The sequence below is a fragment of the Lipotes vexillifer genome, unplaced genomic scaffold (genome assembly GCF_000442215.2).
Source record: "Lipotes vexillifer unplaced genomic scaffold, Lipotes_vexillifer_v1.1 scaffold771, whole genome shotgun sequence".
Classification (NCBI taxonomy): domain Eukaryota; kingdom Metazoa; phylum Chordata; class Mammalia; order Artiodactyla; family Lipotidae; genus Lipotes; species Lipotes vexillifer.
Window position 1 is genome coordinate 178,000 of NW_006774099.1, and position 16,234 is coordinate 194,233.

The 16,234-nt window shown below is 39.6% G+C and overlaps 1 protein-coding gene across 9 annotated transcripts in view; it reads right to left on the bottom strand.

Moving 5' to 3' along the window:
• The window catches only part of SYTL2 (synaptotagmin like 2), a 56,212-nt gene that overhangs the window by 18,893 nt on the left and 21,085 nt on the right, over positions 1–16,234 (bottom strand). For 5 of the 9 annotated variants that reach the window (XM_007448824.1, XM_007448823.1, XM_007448825.1 and 2 more), the window contains exons 5-9: positions 15,413–15,527; positions 13,492–14,295; positions 10,232–10,300; positions 3,276–3,377; positions 1,258–1,311 (exon numbers count right to left, since the gene is read on the bottom strand). In XM_007448824.1, the coding sequence (XP_007448886.1) occupies positions 1,258–1,311; positions 3,276–3,377; positions 10,232–10,300; positions 13,492–14,295; positions 15,413–15,527 (1,144 nt within the window). Of the gene's footprint in view, positions 1–1,257; positions 1,824–3,275; positions 3,378–6,401; positions 8,116–10,231; positions 10,301–13,491; positions 14,296–15,412; positions 15,528–16,234 lie in introns of those variants that run through there. The other 4 variants (XM_007448829.1, XM_007448827.1, XM_007448826.1 and 1 more) reach the window with 3 other exon arrangements.

Below are 16,234 nucleotides of genomic sequence, written 5' to 3' on the forward strand. Positions count from 1 at the left end.
GGAAGAGCAACATTGAGAATAAATACCATTTTAACAGAAAGATGAAAGAGACACGAAAATAAAGCTCAAGTGTCAGTTTCACTACTAAGACTGCAGAATACATCTGACAGTTTTTCAGCTTGCTTTCCTCCATTCCCCAGTGCGATTCTTCATTAGCCTCTTTGAGGTCTCCTGTTCAAGTAAATATCCAACATCCAGCACAGGAGATGTGCAGTGTCTTTCCTCTCACTCAATAAGCCACAGGATGGAAAATGGAACAAGCACTGTACTCGTGGTGAGTATACGAGTGGTGAAGCTGAGATGCCCGTCCCCACCCTCCCACTGACTGACTAGCTACAAGAGCTTAGACAGATCACCTAATTTCTCTGAGCTTTTCTCATCTGTAAAATGAAGATAAAATTCACTGCCCCACCTGCTTCAGTGAGATGGTTGTAAACATAAAATGAGAAGGACAAAACTATTACATAAAAGTAAGGAATGACCTTTGAAGAGCTCTGTTGCTGCATTTTACATGAGAAAGCTCAGTTAATATACATTTTTATCATTATAGTGCAGGCAACTTAGAAAACAAAATTCTAGCATACAAGTATAAATTATATTTATGTTTGCATAAATGCTGAACCATAAAAATCAGACTCATTTCCATCCCTCCCACCACTATTACCCTATTCATTTTATAACTGAACCAAGTAACACCTGATCCACTGACAAGCTGCAAGACCTTCTGGCTCCTTAAAATTCAGAATCAGTTAATTTCACCCTTGGTCTATACTTAGTTATTTACTTGAGCAGAGGCAGGATCCCCACTCTTGTTCTGGGACCCTTTCCTTTGACCTTAAATCTTTACCAGTTGTACCTAGAGAGATCTAAATGCTGAGACTTGAGAATCAAATATAGGAATAACTTAACCCAGGAACCCACTCCACTCTCCCTGCCTTCACAAGGAGTTTTGCAAGTCAGAGTAGCAAAAATCGGTTCATACCCATAGAAATACAATTTCCTATTTTTGGAAACCCTCGCTTCCCAAGGGTCTCTGATGAGATCCTCACAACAGTATCACCAGCAGAAACCTTAAGAATACAAGCAGTATTAAATGCACCAAGTCAGAACCATTTTATAATAACTTAGGCACAATTCATCACATAGCAGCAAATGACGTTCTTCTATTTCTCTAACAACAGCTGCATCCCGGTGACTGCCCAAACCATCCCAGAACCTAATACACAGACAGACATGCAAATACATAAAGATATTTACCATCTTCAGCACTACGCACTAATTCTTCTGGCAGATTATCTACTTTTGCTTGATCTGTGCAGGAGAAATTAACAAATGGTTAAAACGACTGACCCCTTGGCGAGAAAGAACAGTGAGATTGTCCCTGGAAGCCCCCGGAGTTGGAAGCAATTAGTCAAGATGCGGTGAGGGGTGCAACCAAGATGTCTTCCCCAAAATACTTTCTCTTTAGATTAGCTAGTTGAGCCAGTGCCATAGCGGGAGCTCCCATTTCAGCCCCGATGCAGCTTACATCAGCACACTGCTGCACACGGACTCCCAAGGGTTAGAGGGTTAGCTCAGAGCAAGCAATCGGCTGGCAGCAGGAGAAAGCACAGGGCTGCAACAGCCTCTTTATTCTTCTGGAAAGGGTAAGATGCTAGCCATGACTAACACCTTCTCAAACCCACGGTCATTAACAAATATTTCTGTGCGTGCATCATCATTTGTGTATGCCTCCGGGAGCCTTGCTTGGGAAGTCAACTGAAGAGATGTAACTGGGGACCAGCTGCTAAGTGGAATCTTGGCAGGCTCGTGTGAGAGTGGGTATCGGTATTTGGAAAGGAGCATGCAGGAATACCCGTCAGCTGATGGTGTTTTTTATTTTAACTCTACACATTCCTGAGTGCTTTAAAGCTGCACCATGGAAATAGCCACATGCTTCTCAGGCAAGAGGTTTGCCAAACTGGACAATTGTTGCTGAGTTTTGGGGGTTTTTTTCCCCCCTCAGGGCCCATCACTAACATCAGGAAGAACAATCAGGGCTGTCCAACAAAGGACTGGACTCGCCTTCTCTGGAAGCATTCAGGCGGATGTGGGGGGTTGGCCACCTGTTAAGGGGGCTTTAGAGGGAATTCCTGCACTGGGGGGAGTTTGGAATGGGTGACCTTCAAGGTCCCTTCCAACCCTGAGATTCCAAGATCTTTGGTAGGGTGAGGACTGCATTCCACACTGGGACTATTGCCCCCAGAGCCCTGAAAATCTCTGAATTTTAAGAATTGTTTAGTGGTGTAGTTTTTTCTTTTTTAAAATCTGAGTTTTCAGCCTCAATTGCAGATGCGTAAAAATATTCTAAACATGGCAATGGTCAATTTTAATCACATGAGTTTGGCAGTGGTTAACTTGCACTCAGTAAGTTTTCGCATGACCATCTGTAATCCCAGGGGTGCATTCTAGCTTAAAAATATTAAGAACAAAACCCCAAGAAGTCACAATCTCTAAGTCCCTATATACATTATGCTGTTATGTTAGTACTCTAGAAATCCTTCACCAGTTAACGCAGCAGCCAGTGGGGAATAGCGTGCCTGAAGTGTTGCATGTCAGATAGCCTTTGGGCTTATAATTCCAATATCCAAAAGAAATGCATGAAAAGGGATAAAAGAGAAAGCAAAGTCCTTGAAGCCAGGGACAAATTCACCTCTATATCATGCAAAAATTCATCAGACATCCAACACTGTCATATGTAACACGGTCTCTTCATAAATGCTCTTGTTAATAGCCTGTTGATTTTGAGTCCCAGCTCTGCTGTATGATAGGAAGCAAACTACTTTACCTCTGTGAACTTCACTTTCCTCATCTGTAAAATGGGAGTAACAATTTGTCCCTCACAGGGTTGCCTATGCCAGTTAAATGGGAAAATGCAGGTAAAACACTTAGCCAAGTCCTGGCACACGGTGTTCAATCAATGTTAGCTATTACCACTAGAACCACTAGCTACCACAGTCTTTTAAAACTCACTGTACTTGAATAAACACTCAAACTGGGATTCTTCAAGGAAACCTAGTATTCTAGTAACCAAACCTCACGCGTTATTTTAAAAGCAAAGTTCCAGCCACTTTAGGCTGAGCCTCTTCAGCTCACTTGGGAAAAGTTATTCTCGTCTGTTAACCCCCCTTTAGGGTTTTCAGTGCACAACAGCATGCAGTGAGGCCACAGAAGAGCACATACGCATTTTTAAGCTGAGATGGGGGCATGAACAGTGGGGCAAACTTTATTCTCACTTGATGAATCTGATGCAATATCTTCTAGACTTTTGGAAGGCATTTTCCTAGCAGCACTCCTTTCCAAAGTTTTCAAAACAGGACTGGGTTCTTCTTCTGAACCTGTTGCAAGACAAAACCGATGAATACTGCACAAAAGAAAAAAGAAAACAACCAAACTCTTAATAATCAATGGACACTGAAATGGTAGGTTGAAAGGAGGCATTATGCCATAAGCCTCTATACTTTTATTCACTCTATGAAGCACTCCAACAGAAGAAAATAAAATTTCTCCACTAAAGAATATTAGTATATTCTTTAAATAACTTTTCTGGTCAAGAAATATTTGTAAGCATAAATGATACAGAAACAAGATTAACAAGATTCCCACATTAATAGAAATGTGCTCTCTTAGTCTTTTACACCTCTATTTAGGCACATGATTTGTTCTGTGCCAGACTTTGAATCTTTCCCCTTCACTTCTAGCTTTTGAAGACAGCCACAAAATGGTTTTAGGAGCATTAAAATAATTAGCTGAAAACCATAGAAGGCAGGATTCAGATGTTTTAACATCTGTGTATAATTGGGTACACAGATGGGTGAATTCTCCAGATCAACAAATGTAGGCTTTTTGGGTTTCATGAACTGGTGAAATTTCCAACAAAACGTTGGGTAATGACACGAGGTAGTCAACTTTTTATTTTACTAAGGCATTTGTGTGTGGGGGGGGGGGCGGGGAGGTCTCTATTATCTACTAATGCCTTTATTTTATAAAAGGAAAGGCATTTTAGGACCACAAGGGGAAAAAAAAGGAAGAAAAAGGGCATAACCGGAGAATAAGACCAGTTCTTTAAATACATCTAATTTTATAAAAGTTTTTCTCTAGATAGTCCTTAATTGTTCCATTTTGACAGTGGAAACTCCATCATGGATAAGCCCTGGTCTGAGTACTCTCATTCATCACTGTTGTAGTCTCAGTGACTAGAACAGTGGCTGGCAACAGGCATTTTGCAAATGCTTGCTAAATCAATGAACGATTCCATTAATGAGTCGATGAATTTGGGAACTATTTCTCTAGACGATACTTTCCTGAAATGCATCCCAGTTGTGCCCAATGTTAATAGGCATTCTCCAGTAAATGGATCCTAAGATGAATTAGATTTGGGATGCTCTGTGTTCAAACTTAAATGGTTTCTTACTGCAGACCTTCTCAGTGACTTTAATATGCTTTAGTGTACTAATCATGTGCACGATCTCCCAGCACTCCCTCCCCCGCTTTTAAAGGAACATACTGAGGTATTGGTTGGTTAAGAGCTCAGCCACAAGTCAAACATGTTAGGCTGCTCATCAAAATTATGGTGCCTTGTTGTCAGGTTCCTCCCTACTCTCACTCCACCCCCACCCATTTATTTAAAAAATAATCATTTAGGTTAGAAGATACAAAACTATGGACTATTTTATACCTCCTACTTGGCTTATGATTTTAAAATATCTTCTCTGGGCTCTGTCTGTCTGGGTGGTTATTTATACTGATTATTTCTTTTGTAGATAGACAGGTTTTTAGATAGGTTTTTTTTGCTGTTCAATCAGTTATGCTGGTATACTTTAACACAGCCATATGCATTAAGCAATAGTCTGTAAAGTAAGTGCAAATTTACAAGCCCTTCACCTCCTATAGGTCAATTTGGCCCAGTAACTCATGGGGTAGCTTAGTAAAAGTCTACCTCAACAAGTTTAAGATGTTGCCTTACACTCTTGCATATGTCTGGTTTGAGAGACTGGTATTTCATTTTCCTTTTCTCACCAGTTACAAAGCTTAAAGGGGCTTCAGCTTGATTAATTAGGATTAAAGGTGGATTCTTTGGTCAGTTTTCAATAAGAGGCCCTACAGCTACTTGCAAAGGAGCCCAAACCGCACAAATCAGCCACTCAGTAAAGCTCATTTGTTCTCATTGAGACTGAAGGGAGCCAGAAAATGACAAATTCTATTAATTTTCTACTAAGGAAGGTGATCAACATTAGTTGTTGTGCAATTTTGGTTAAAATGTTCCAGCCAGAGAGCATCCTTTATCATTTCATCATTCTAATCAGCTAACTTCTAATCCCTATCTGTTCCTGGGTTTCTCTCCTAAAATAGCCAGGTTGCTCAGAATAGCAAACTGAGACAAGCCCTATCTTTTATAGCCTGCCTGAAACCAGAAGCCCAAGTCCACTTAGGTGAATATGGTAATTGATTAAGATCGCCATCCACTTAGCTAAGGCTGGAGCCAAAGAAATGCAGCAGGCCAGGCAATGCCCTTATAGGTGGAATCAGGTGAAGTCATCAGACTGAGGCATATCCTAGAAGGGGAGGATCCTGCAGATAATTGCAAACAAGAGGGAGAGAGTGGCAACAGAAACACCACAGCCCAAGGTATCTGAGGGAAACTTCCAGCCTTGCACTTTGTACCTGGTACTTAGCCACTAATGTGGTAAACTACTGTTCTTAAAAGGGAAATGTGTGACCAATATGGGAGTTTCTTGCCACAAATCTTACTAGAGACTCCTGTATGGACTGCCAGTTAGGAAATTCTAATTAGTTCCAAGAGAAAAGCACACTTGGATGTTTTAGAGGTACTCTCTAAACCCCAAAAGTTCTTTAAAAATTTTTTTTTTTTTTGGCGGCACACGGGCCTCTCACTGTTGTGGCCTCTCCCGTTGCGGAGCACAGGCTCCAGACGCACAGGCCCAGTGGCCATGGCTCACGGGCCCAGCCGCTCAGCGGCATGTGGGATCTTCCCGGACCAGGGCACGAACCCGTGTCCCCGGCATCGGCAGGTGGACTCTCAACCGCTGCGCCACCAGGGAAGCCCTAAAAAATATTTTTGAAACCTAAAAATTCTATCATTTATCAGTGAGAATAAAGTCAGATTCTGAAACACTGCCTGATGGGTAAAGCTATCTCTATGTAACTCATTTGATTAAAGAATATAAAAGGAAATGTAGTTTTTTATTAAGAAACTCTAGGGAGAACTGAAGTACAAAGAAGAATTTAGTACTATTGGGATTGTCAAATTAATCCCAATTCTAAAAACTACACCATCCTTTACACCAGCATTACATAAATCAACTCATTAACCAATCAGTTAAAAACTTCAAAATGCTCACTGGAGGTATTTCTGCAGCTTTCTGCCTTAGAACTGATGTTTCCATCTGAAAAATCAGAGTCAGAGAAACCTTCTTTTTCTTCCTTTTTCTCTTGTCTCTTATATGGTGATGCCAGAATCAATTCAACTTTACTTATTTTTGTAGAGTTTTCTTTGTTTGTCAGGAGAGGAATGGGTTGCCTATTTCTGGGCACGTTCGTTGCTTCAGGAGCCTCTTTGATACCAAGCTCCTGAAAAGCCCCTTCTCAAACTACTGCAACCTCACTTTCATAATTCCTGTCCTCTGGGGGTTTTATAGTTTCAGTGGTCCCTATTTCATGGTCCACAGAAAGTTGTGAGGTTCCAGGGATCTCAACCCCACTTTCAAAACCACAGAGATCTATTGGTAAATCAGTCAGAGCTTTGTCTCTTCCCAACACTTTATCACGTTGACTGACTTGAGATTTGAAAACATTACTCTTAAGTTTCATTTCCGAGGCCTTTGAGGCTGTCCAGTAAAAAGAGGGCACTTTCCCCAAGAACCTGGCCTGCTTTGACTGTGAAGGCTCCTTCTCAGGAGTTTCTTCCTTCACTGACACTTGGAGCTGATAAGAAGGACCATTAGATGATTCTTTAAGGAGTTTTCTCAAAGCCAATCTCAAAAGCACTCCCAGTAATTGATGGAGCCTCAGACTTTTCTACTGTTTATTTCCTTAGGATGGAATTCAGAAGCAGCTTGCCTGGGCACCTCAGTACTCCCTATTAACTTTGATGAATAAAGAGTCCCTGTATCACTGTCATATTTTGAGCAGGGGGTTTCAATTGTTTCCTTCAGTAGTTTTTCTAAGACAGCACTGAAGTCAAGGAGCTCTGATTTAGGTTGAATGATTGTTTCCCTCACAGTTTCTGTCACTTCCTGAGAGAACTCTTTGCCATCCTGAGCAACAGTAGAAGCAGATGAGCTAAGGGTTTGTTCTGATGGAGGCATCTGGGCAGCTAAATAAGATCCAACTTTATGAGTTTTACCAGGAACTACACTGAAGGAATACAAATCCTTTCTGTCTGGAACTATGCTGTCCATTGTAGTCTGTGATGGGATAACTCCCAGGGAATTTGAGGGGCTACCTTCTACCTGCACACCTTCAGGACATTCTGCTTTTACTTCTCCAGAGACTATTTCCCTCCCAACTGGATAAGTCAACCAAGCTTCTCTAAGTAGCTTTTGTAATACAGCCTTTACATCATTCAGTGCAGGTTTGGGTAAAAGAAGAACTTTTTCTATAGTCTCAGAAATTTCCCTTTGAGAAGGTAGTGCCTTATTCTGAGGAACAAGATGAGCATCCTTAGAAGAAGGCATACCTTGGCGAGTGTTGGCCACATCCCCAAAAGAACCCTTTCTGTGGTGATAGGAAGGTTGATCCAATGGGTAAGAACCTTCTGCAGCCATCTGAAACAAGTTCTCCGTGTTTAGCTGGCACTCACCGCTTTGAGCTTTCTGGGAGAGAGCTGAATTTCCCAAAGTTTCTGCCTCTGGAGAAGCAGCTAGTATCTCTCTCTGATAGGCTGATGTGTTCTGACTCCATTCTACCCCTTTTCCATAAACTCTACTCTCTTCAGACTCAGAGTCGATCCTAGTGGTTGCCGGTTCACATTTGGTTTGCGAGGGAGAGGGTGGAGTTCCAGATGCTTCCTTCAGGAGTTTGTCTAGACTAGCAGTCAAAGTGTTCGAATTGACCTTTGGAGGAGCTACTGTTTTGTCTATATGCTCATTAATGATCTCCTTAGGTCTTTTGGCTTCTTCCTCAGTATCAGCAAAATCTGCCTTGCGAGGCCATGTCCTATTTTCAGAAATACCTGGTTCAAGCGCTTGTTTTTCATGAACTTTTCCACCAGAGGGATGGATGACTGGTGATGAGGCTTCTGAAAGCAGCTTCTGTAAACTGTCATTAAACGTGTCTCTGTAGTCTTTAGAGAAAACACTTGTTTTCACAATGGATTCTTGAATCTCTTGAATCTCCCGGTCAGAGTAATCCTTTTCTTCCTTGAACACTGGAGTAACAAACCCTTCTGTATTTTTTCGCATGTTTTCCTTTGATGAGTCATATCCTGGCAACTGATGAGTGGACTTTCTGGGTGGTCTCAATGGAAATGTGGTTTCACTTGGTAACACCTGGAGTGTGCCCTTTGAATTTAATTTCTCTATTTCCTCTCTTTCCGGAACTTTTTTCTGGCTTAGAAGCATCTCTCTTTCATGGGTATTTTTTCCTGATGATTTAATGTCACTGAATTCTTTGCGTTTCTGGCTATTAAAAGGCACAGAATTTTGTTGGCTTGTGGTAGTATTCTTCTCAATATCATCTTGACTGTTTGGATTGGCTCCTAAGTCCCAAAACTTTCTCAAATTCTCAAATTGAGAGTGATTATAGACCTGTTCTGTATTGGGTTCATCCATTCTTTCTTTTAGGGATATAACTTTAAAGTTGGGATTCCATTCACCAATTAGAGATCTGTCTTTCTCCAAAGAGGTATGTATTTCACTCCCCACATTTGAAGGAAGTTGCAGTGGTGGAAAAGTAATGTCCTTTTCATAATGCAAACTGTCTGTCACTGGTAATCTTCTTATAGGCTCAGTTGTCTTACTCTGAAACAGAGACACTTTACCTGGTTGGCCAGCTGAAGGATCATTTTTGGATGGACCTGATATTTGGGGCCTGGTCTCTTTAGTTTTATTTGAGGAATAAAAATGGCAGAGATGGGCTGCTTGACCATCCTTATCTAGGACCACTTGTTCGGCAGTGACTTGATTATTATATTTACTACAGCCCGTACATAAACTGTCCATGGACTTCACAGGCTGATATGCTTTAGCAGAAAGTCGTTCCTGACTAAATGAAGATACCGGTTCTTTATGAGTTAAGTTAGCAGTAGCTTTCTCACCTTCCCAAAAGGATATTCTGTCACTCACTCTTTTGTATTTCTCTCTTTGCACTTGGTTTTGGGGAACCTCACCTGCTTCTTGTAGTTGGACCTTAGGCTCCTTCCTAGGAGATTTATTGTTGGTAGCCTCAGGGGGTGACTCAATAGTCTCTGATTCTGAAGAAGCTTTTAGGATGTAACTGTCTCTTCCTTTGCTCTCTCTCTCTGCCTTCAAGTTGTCTTTCAAACTCCATTGTTCGATAACTGTTGAAGAGTCACAATTCACTTCTGACTTTCTTCTATTTTTTTCATAAACACAAAGCTTGGGCTCTTCACATAAACTGTCAACATCCTTAGTGTTGCATGGAACTTGATCTTCTGCATGAGATCCTTTGCAAACACTGTAGGAATAGTTATTGGTTGGAGGAAGTACCCCAATTCCTTCTCCTACATGTTTTGAACCTTGGCTATAGTCCACAGTTTTACTCTCTTGATTTGGACTGGAGATTTCAAATGGTTGCAGTATGCCTGGACTTTCCTTGCCTTGTGGGCACAAATGAATAGATTTGGGTTTGATATTCACATTTTCGCCATTTCCAAAAGGCATATTTTCCTCTACCTGGAATGTTGAATCAGATCCCACAGGTGTCAATTCAACTCTGGTGGATAACAGAGCCTTTGAGCCATTTTCTTTTTGACTGGTATCACCTGTCACCAAGGCAACAGCAATCCGTGACTTTGAGTCTGTTTTTTCTCTGGGCTCTGTTTCTTGGGAATATTGGAGACATGATTTCTTGTCATCTGAATGAGAACTTCGGTTAAACCAGTCTAGGACTTTAGATATGGAATCATCGGTTGTCTTCCTTATCTCAGTGGCATGCAGACCAGAGCATGAGGACGTCTTAGCTTTTAGGGACTTGAGAAGAGGGGGCTTACCTTGCTGATGGTCTCTAGAACTGAGATCTGGCACCTGAGATGACTCAGGCTCAACGTGAGACAGTTCATCTGCAACATAGAAATGCTTTTCTAAATAAGAAAAGAGAATGCTTAAAGAATTATTATTCAATCACTCACATCATCTTTTAAAAAGGCACTTTGTATTTACATTTTCTATACCATTAGCTGTTTACATCAGCATTTATCTGGAGTTATAATGTAAACCATCCTAATTAAGATATTCTACCAAAGATGCCCTATAACAGTAAAGGAAGGTAAACACAGGCCCCTGGAAGTAAGCCGAATTGGGGAATTTCCTTCAAGTGTCTGTTTTATTCTAAAAAATCAAGTAGATTTTGTATTCTGACCCATGTTACATTTTAAATATTAATTTTTCTCAAAGCTTTGCATAAAATAGACACTCCAGGAAGATACATCATGTTGATTTTATGACGCCACCTATCTACTGGCCCACTCATAAACCCTAGAGAGGGCTTATACTCAAGTTTGAGAAACACAGACTTAAGAGATTTCAGAAGTTAGAAAAACAACCTTCAAGGAAGATTAAACGGAGCTCCCTCCAAAACGTCAGAATGGCACAAGAAGGATATTTGCATCCAAGGGCCTTACTCCTGGTACCCTGAACCAGAATCTCTGAAGATGGGGCCCAGGAATCTTTCCTACCAGCTATCCCAGTGGTTGCTTTGCATACTGCAGTTTGAAGACCATGGTCTCAAGAGGCTCCTCCATGATCCCCTACTTCCCTTCTACAATCTGTAAGCTGGAGATAGTCTCTGTGAGACAAAGTAAATTGAGGACTGATGGAGAATGGGATTTCTACCTGTTCCCTGATGTTTGCCAACCAACGGCTAGGAGGCTAGGGAAGGACATTTAAATTCTTTCTAGGCTACCAAGAAAGTAGGGAGAAATTATACTCCAATAAAGATATTAAAAAAAAAGAAAAAGTAGGGAGAGACCCTTCTGAGCTTTATTCACAGGGCACATGGCACATGTGGATGAGGGAACTCAGGCATTCTTTCCCTTTAGTTAAGACTAAAGGTGTTTCAGCATTTCTTGCTCTTCCTTATAAATGCTAAGCTACACAATACATGTTCTTGAAAATTACGTGAGCTGAATTTTTATGATGTTAGCTACATCTGAAATGCACCAGAGGAGATGTCAGTTAATAAAATTATCTCTGATTTTAATCATCAACTCTGGCTAAATGCAAAAACAACAAAGGCTTATACAATAGTTGGCACATAGTGGATATTGGTTTCCTTTCATAACTACACATTATACTATTAAATATATGTCAGTAATGATAAAGTTCCTTTGAGAAATCTTTAAGAATTCTTTGTTAGTCTGTTTAACAGAAGACTAATAATGAAAAGAATGCTGGTACTACACTGTTAGTGAAAAAAGCAGTCTGGACAGTATAAACGTAATTTAAATTATATCCATGCCTGAAAATTATGGGAAGGTCCTACAATTAAACATTAGTGATAGTTAGTGCTGGGTGATATCACAGATGATAATTGTTTTATTCTGTATGCATTTCTTCTTTTCAAATGTTTTTACACTTTTCACATGAAAGTATATTACTTAAAAATAAGAAGAGTTTAAAAATTTGATGCCAGATAATGTTTTGTTGCCTTTGAGGAATTCTTTTGTTTTCTTCCAGTATAATATAATGAGTGTGATAATGACTGTCCTAAAGCTCAGAGCTAAAGTCAAACCCTTATAATTCACACATTTAGAGTTTACCATTCTTTTTTGGTCCTGATTTTCTTCTTATGCTCCATTATTTACTTGTATATATTTCTGTGGTAAGCAGGGGGGAAAGCAGGGCATTAATGATTAAGCAGAACTTTGTATATAAGCTCTGAGACCAGAAGGCCTGTCTGTCAACCAAAATGGGTTTAGCTGATGACGGCTTCTTCCCAGACTTCACGGTGAGCTGAGACTGAGATTTAAAAGTCCGAAAGCAAAAATAAATAGTTAATACAAAATTATAAAGGTAGTCTGTGGGAAAGCAGGTGCACTTTGAAAATCAGGAAAGGTTTACCATTTTTTTTCCTATGGATTATAACAAAGGAAAATATTACCAAAGAAATTGTTTTCATCTTTTGGATAAACATTTCAGTAAGCATCACCCAATTATTTGCTAGTGTTTATTCAAACTTTAGTAGTTTCCTTAAAATGAGTTCCTTTATATCTTGAAGAAGCTAAGTTTTAATTTTTTTTAAAAAAAATATTCTGTTCAAATGATTTAAAATACCCAGGGAGAGGGGTGATGGAAATGCTTTGTCCTTTAAGAAGTGGATTGATTTGAATAAGTATGAAAGTGGGCGGCTAAGCAAACGTGACTCAGGGTCAACTTAATATCCACTAATGAGGGAGGAGGACAGTACATGAGTTAGAAACTTGGCTGTTGCTACTGTAAATTTTCCTGACTATAAAAATTATCATAGCGTTAGATTAGGACTTAGTGAGGATGGGAGAGAGAGTACACAAAATGATTTTTCCCATTGCTTCTGTTTTAAAACATAAGAATTGTGAAGTAATCATATAGGCATAGGAAAGCAGTTTGAGGCACCCCCTGAGGGTTCTAAGATCTTCGAGAGAGGACTAGTCAGCTAGTTAGCAGGAAAAAGCAGTACTCTCATTGCCTCTCAGCTCACACCAGCTGAAGGAGAAAGTTCCTTCAGGGCATTTAAAGTCTAAGAAGAAATGGATGGAGGCCCTGGGCAGGCCAAAGTATGAGGCTTTTTCATAGTAAGAATTTAAAGTCTAGTTTCCCATCCTTTGAGGCTAAGAAAGTGATGGTTCTCCTGAAATTAAAAGAGAAACCGAAGTTCGGTTAAATGGTAATTGATAAATTTGCATTAGGTGAGTCATAATATATTTGCTCTGTACAAAGGTATTAGCATATGTCTATTTCTCACTCTGTATATACACCTTGATTTAACTCAAAGTGCTAGAATTTGTTTAGCTAAATTATTGATAGGATTTTTTTTTTTTTTTGGATTAAGCATAACGTGCCAGAAAGTGTGCTATCCTGGTTCTTTTAGTTATTGGTGATTGAGGAAAACATGCAAACCCATTAAGAGGCATAAACATTCCCCAGTGGCATCTGCTTGAACTTTAGCGGGAATACCTAGAAAGCAAAATGGGTTTCTACCAGGCAGGCTGGCTGGCCTGGCCATTCCAAGCCCACTGGCTCAGTTTTTAGAGGCTGGTAGTGACGCATCTCTTACCAGCAGGGCTTCTGGACAATTTTGATTCAAGCCTTGACAATTCTGATGAGTCAGCTTTGTGTTCATTGATGGTGTGTGAATTCTCAGTGGACTGTGCTCTTGTAGTTAAAACTTCTTTGGGAGAATGGTGCTCATTAATTGGAAAGGAACCAGAAGTCGTTGGCTGATGTGTTTCATTTTTTGATGTACTTGGGCTTGAGGCTGATGGCTGAAAAAGCGAAGGCTTTCTGTATTGGGAAGGCTTAGGATCATTGCAAAACTCATCTATGTCCCCTGCATCTTCTGTTCCATTCTTCAACCTGTCAGATTCTAAAACACTAAATTCTCCTACTTCCCGGCCATGGACTAGCCCCAGACTCTGTGGGAGTCCATCCTTCACTGCAGAGAATCTCACGTGCTTTAATGGCTCCAGGGAGTCTGAGGAGGAGTCATCTTCTAAAGAATGCTCCTTCTCAGAAATTCTCTCATGGATGGTTAGGCCAGGTGACACAATTTTGCTTTTGTGTTCAACGCTCTGATGAAAACGAACAGTTTCTGAGTCTGTGCTACTGGAACTGGAATTGCGTTTCAGGATCCCTCTTGGAGCCCCTCTTGTGTTCAGGGAGTCTGTCCTTTGTCTAGGAAAAGACTGGTTATCATCTTGCTTTAAGTCATGCGATTTATAGATCATATTCCTGGCTCTGGGGATTGGAGCCTTGATTTGGGACCCATTCTCAGGGCCTGGAAAAGTCTGCTTTGTTTTCTCTAACTTTTGGCTTGAAATATCCAGGATAGATGACTCTTCTTTGGACTCTGACAATTCACCTGAAAAGTAAAACATATTAGATGATATACCAAATGCAGAATAACTCTGTAATTTAAAACACCTATCATAAACTTAATCTACATTTAGCAAAAACACTAAATATTAAAGACAATGAAGCATGAAGCATAAATACAGACCTAATTAAAAAGCCTTAAAAAATTCATACATGAACTTCATTGACTTTAAGATTGCTGTGCTTTACATACATACATAGTTTGTGGTATTTTATACTCAATAAAAATTTTTTTTAAAAAAAGGAACTTTAAAAATCCCTCAAGGAGGGTAAAGAAAAAACACAGAAGTCACTTTAAAAAATTCACGTGTGGAAACCAGAAAAGGGAGCTCAATTTTTTAAAATCTCAATACCTAAAACAAAAATTAATTTTGTCAAAAAGTTAACAAAAACAGGTAATGTTCCAGTGACTTCTTTTCTGTAAAGTGTTTTATGCTATATAAAGTGTATCCAATGGAGAGGAAAAATACACTAATATTAAAACAGGCTAATTGAAACTCCTAACTTTACTGTTTGTTAATTCTCTACCCCTTGTCCAATCTTTGATGCTTGTGGAATCTTCTTACAGTTGCTTTTGAAGAGATTAAATTGTCTAATGTTTCTTCTTAATGGTAAGAATGGTAACATTCCATAAGAGGCAGACTTCAATCAGTTAAGCAACAAATCTGATCAAATGCTCCTGGAAGACTGGGCTGATAATTACAGATTAGAGGATTGTAACATTGTCAAGTGGTCTTTTTATCTTGAGGCAAACTCTCCATTTTAAACAGAGAACTGTGTCTGTACCTGGTAGACATCCAGTAAAGACTGTTAAATGAATGACTGAATGCCTCTGGTCAAAAAATTTCCCAGGTCACTGTGGGGGGACCCAAGACATGGAGGTCACACAAGTGTCGGCTCCGAGACTGGAATGCATGAACTTCCGGTTTCTAAAATTTCTGCTTCCTTCCCTCAGGCAGGAAACCGGTGGGCAAAGTAGAAGAAAACCATCAGGACTTTTCACTTTCTCTTGAAAGCTATTTTGGTTAAAGGAACTCTGAGAATTTCCCTTAGTCCATAGATAACAAAGATAAAAATATCTAGCCCATAAAAATAATATTTACCCTCTTTTGAAGTCTGAAAGAAACCAGCCCTTCCATTTTTTGACTGCTCATTTTTGATTTGTTGAGATAAGTGATCTTCTGGCAGCATGGAGCTATTAAATGGATTCTTCCTTTGCTGGGGAAAAATATTGTTTATTAAACTAATTTTAAATGTCACAACAGCAACCCAGTGTCAGCAAATGCTTATTATCTCCAATAGTTGGTAGTTTTATCCAGTAAATTCTATCTGGCAAGTGTGAAAAATGATGGTCTTAATTAATCTGGTTAGCAAAGAATTACCATATATATGCCATACCAAAAAAATAAAATAAAATAACCACCAAAAAAAAAACGCAGGACAAAATTGTATAAAATATACTCAATTCCAGAGTCCTCCAAAGTTAAACCAGAACCAGGCATTCAAATCTAAATCTCACAGAAGTGAAATTTTTACAGATGTGAGAAAACATGGGCCTGAACATATCAAAGAGGTGGTCAAGGTCGGGGTAAATCTGAGACTCTAATTAGGGCAGATTCCCACCCATGCTCTTCGTACTGTATGAGACTCACTGTGATAGATTAAAGCTGTACTAAATATAACTGTAACTGACCTTTCCTATAAGGATTTAAAAGACAAGGTATCTTGAAGTGGTTCATAGTCACTATCATGATCATCAATTCTAATGACAGAAAGCGTATCAGTAAATAGAATTTTTTTCAATTGATGTATAGTTGATTTACAATATTGTGTTAGTTTCAGGTGTAGAGCAGAGTGATTCGGTTATACGTACATACATATACTTATATATATATATATATATATATATATATATACTTTTAGGC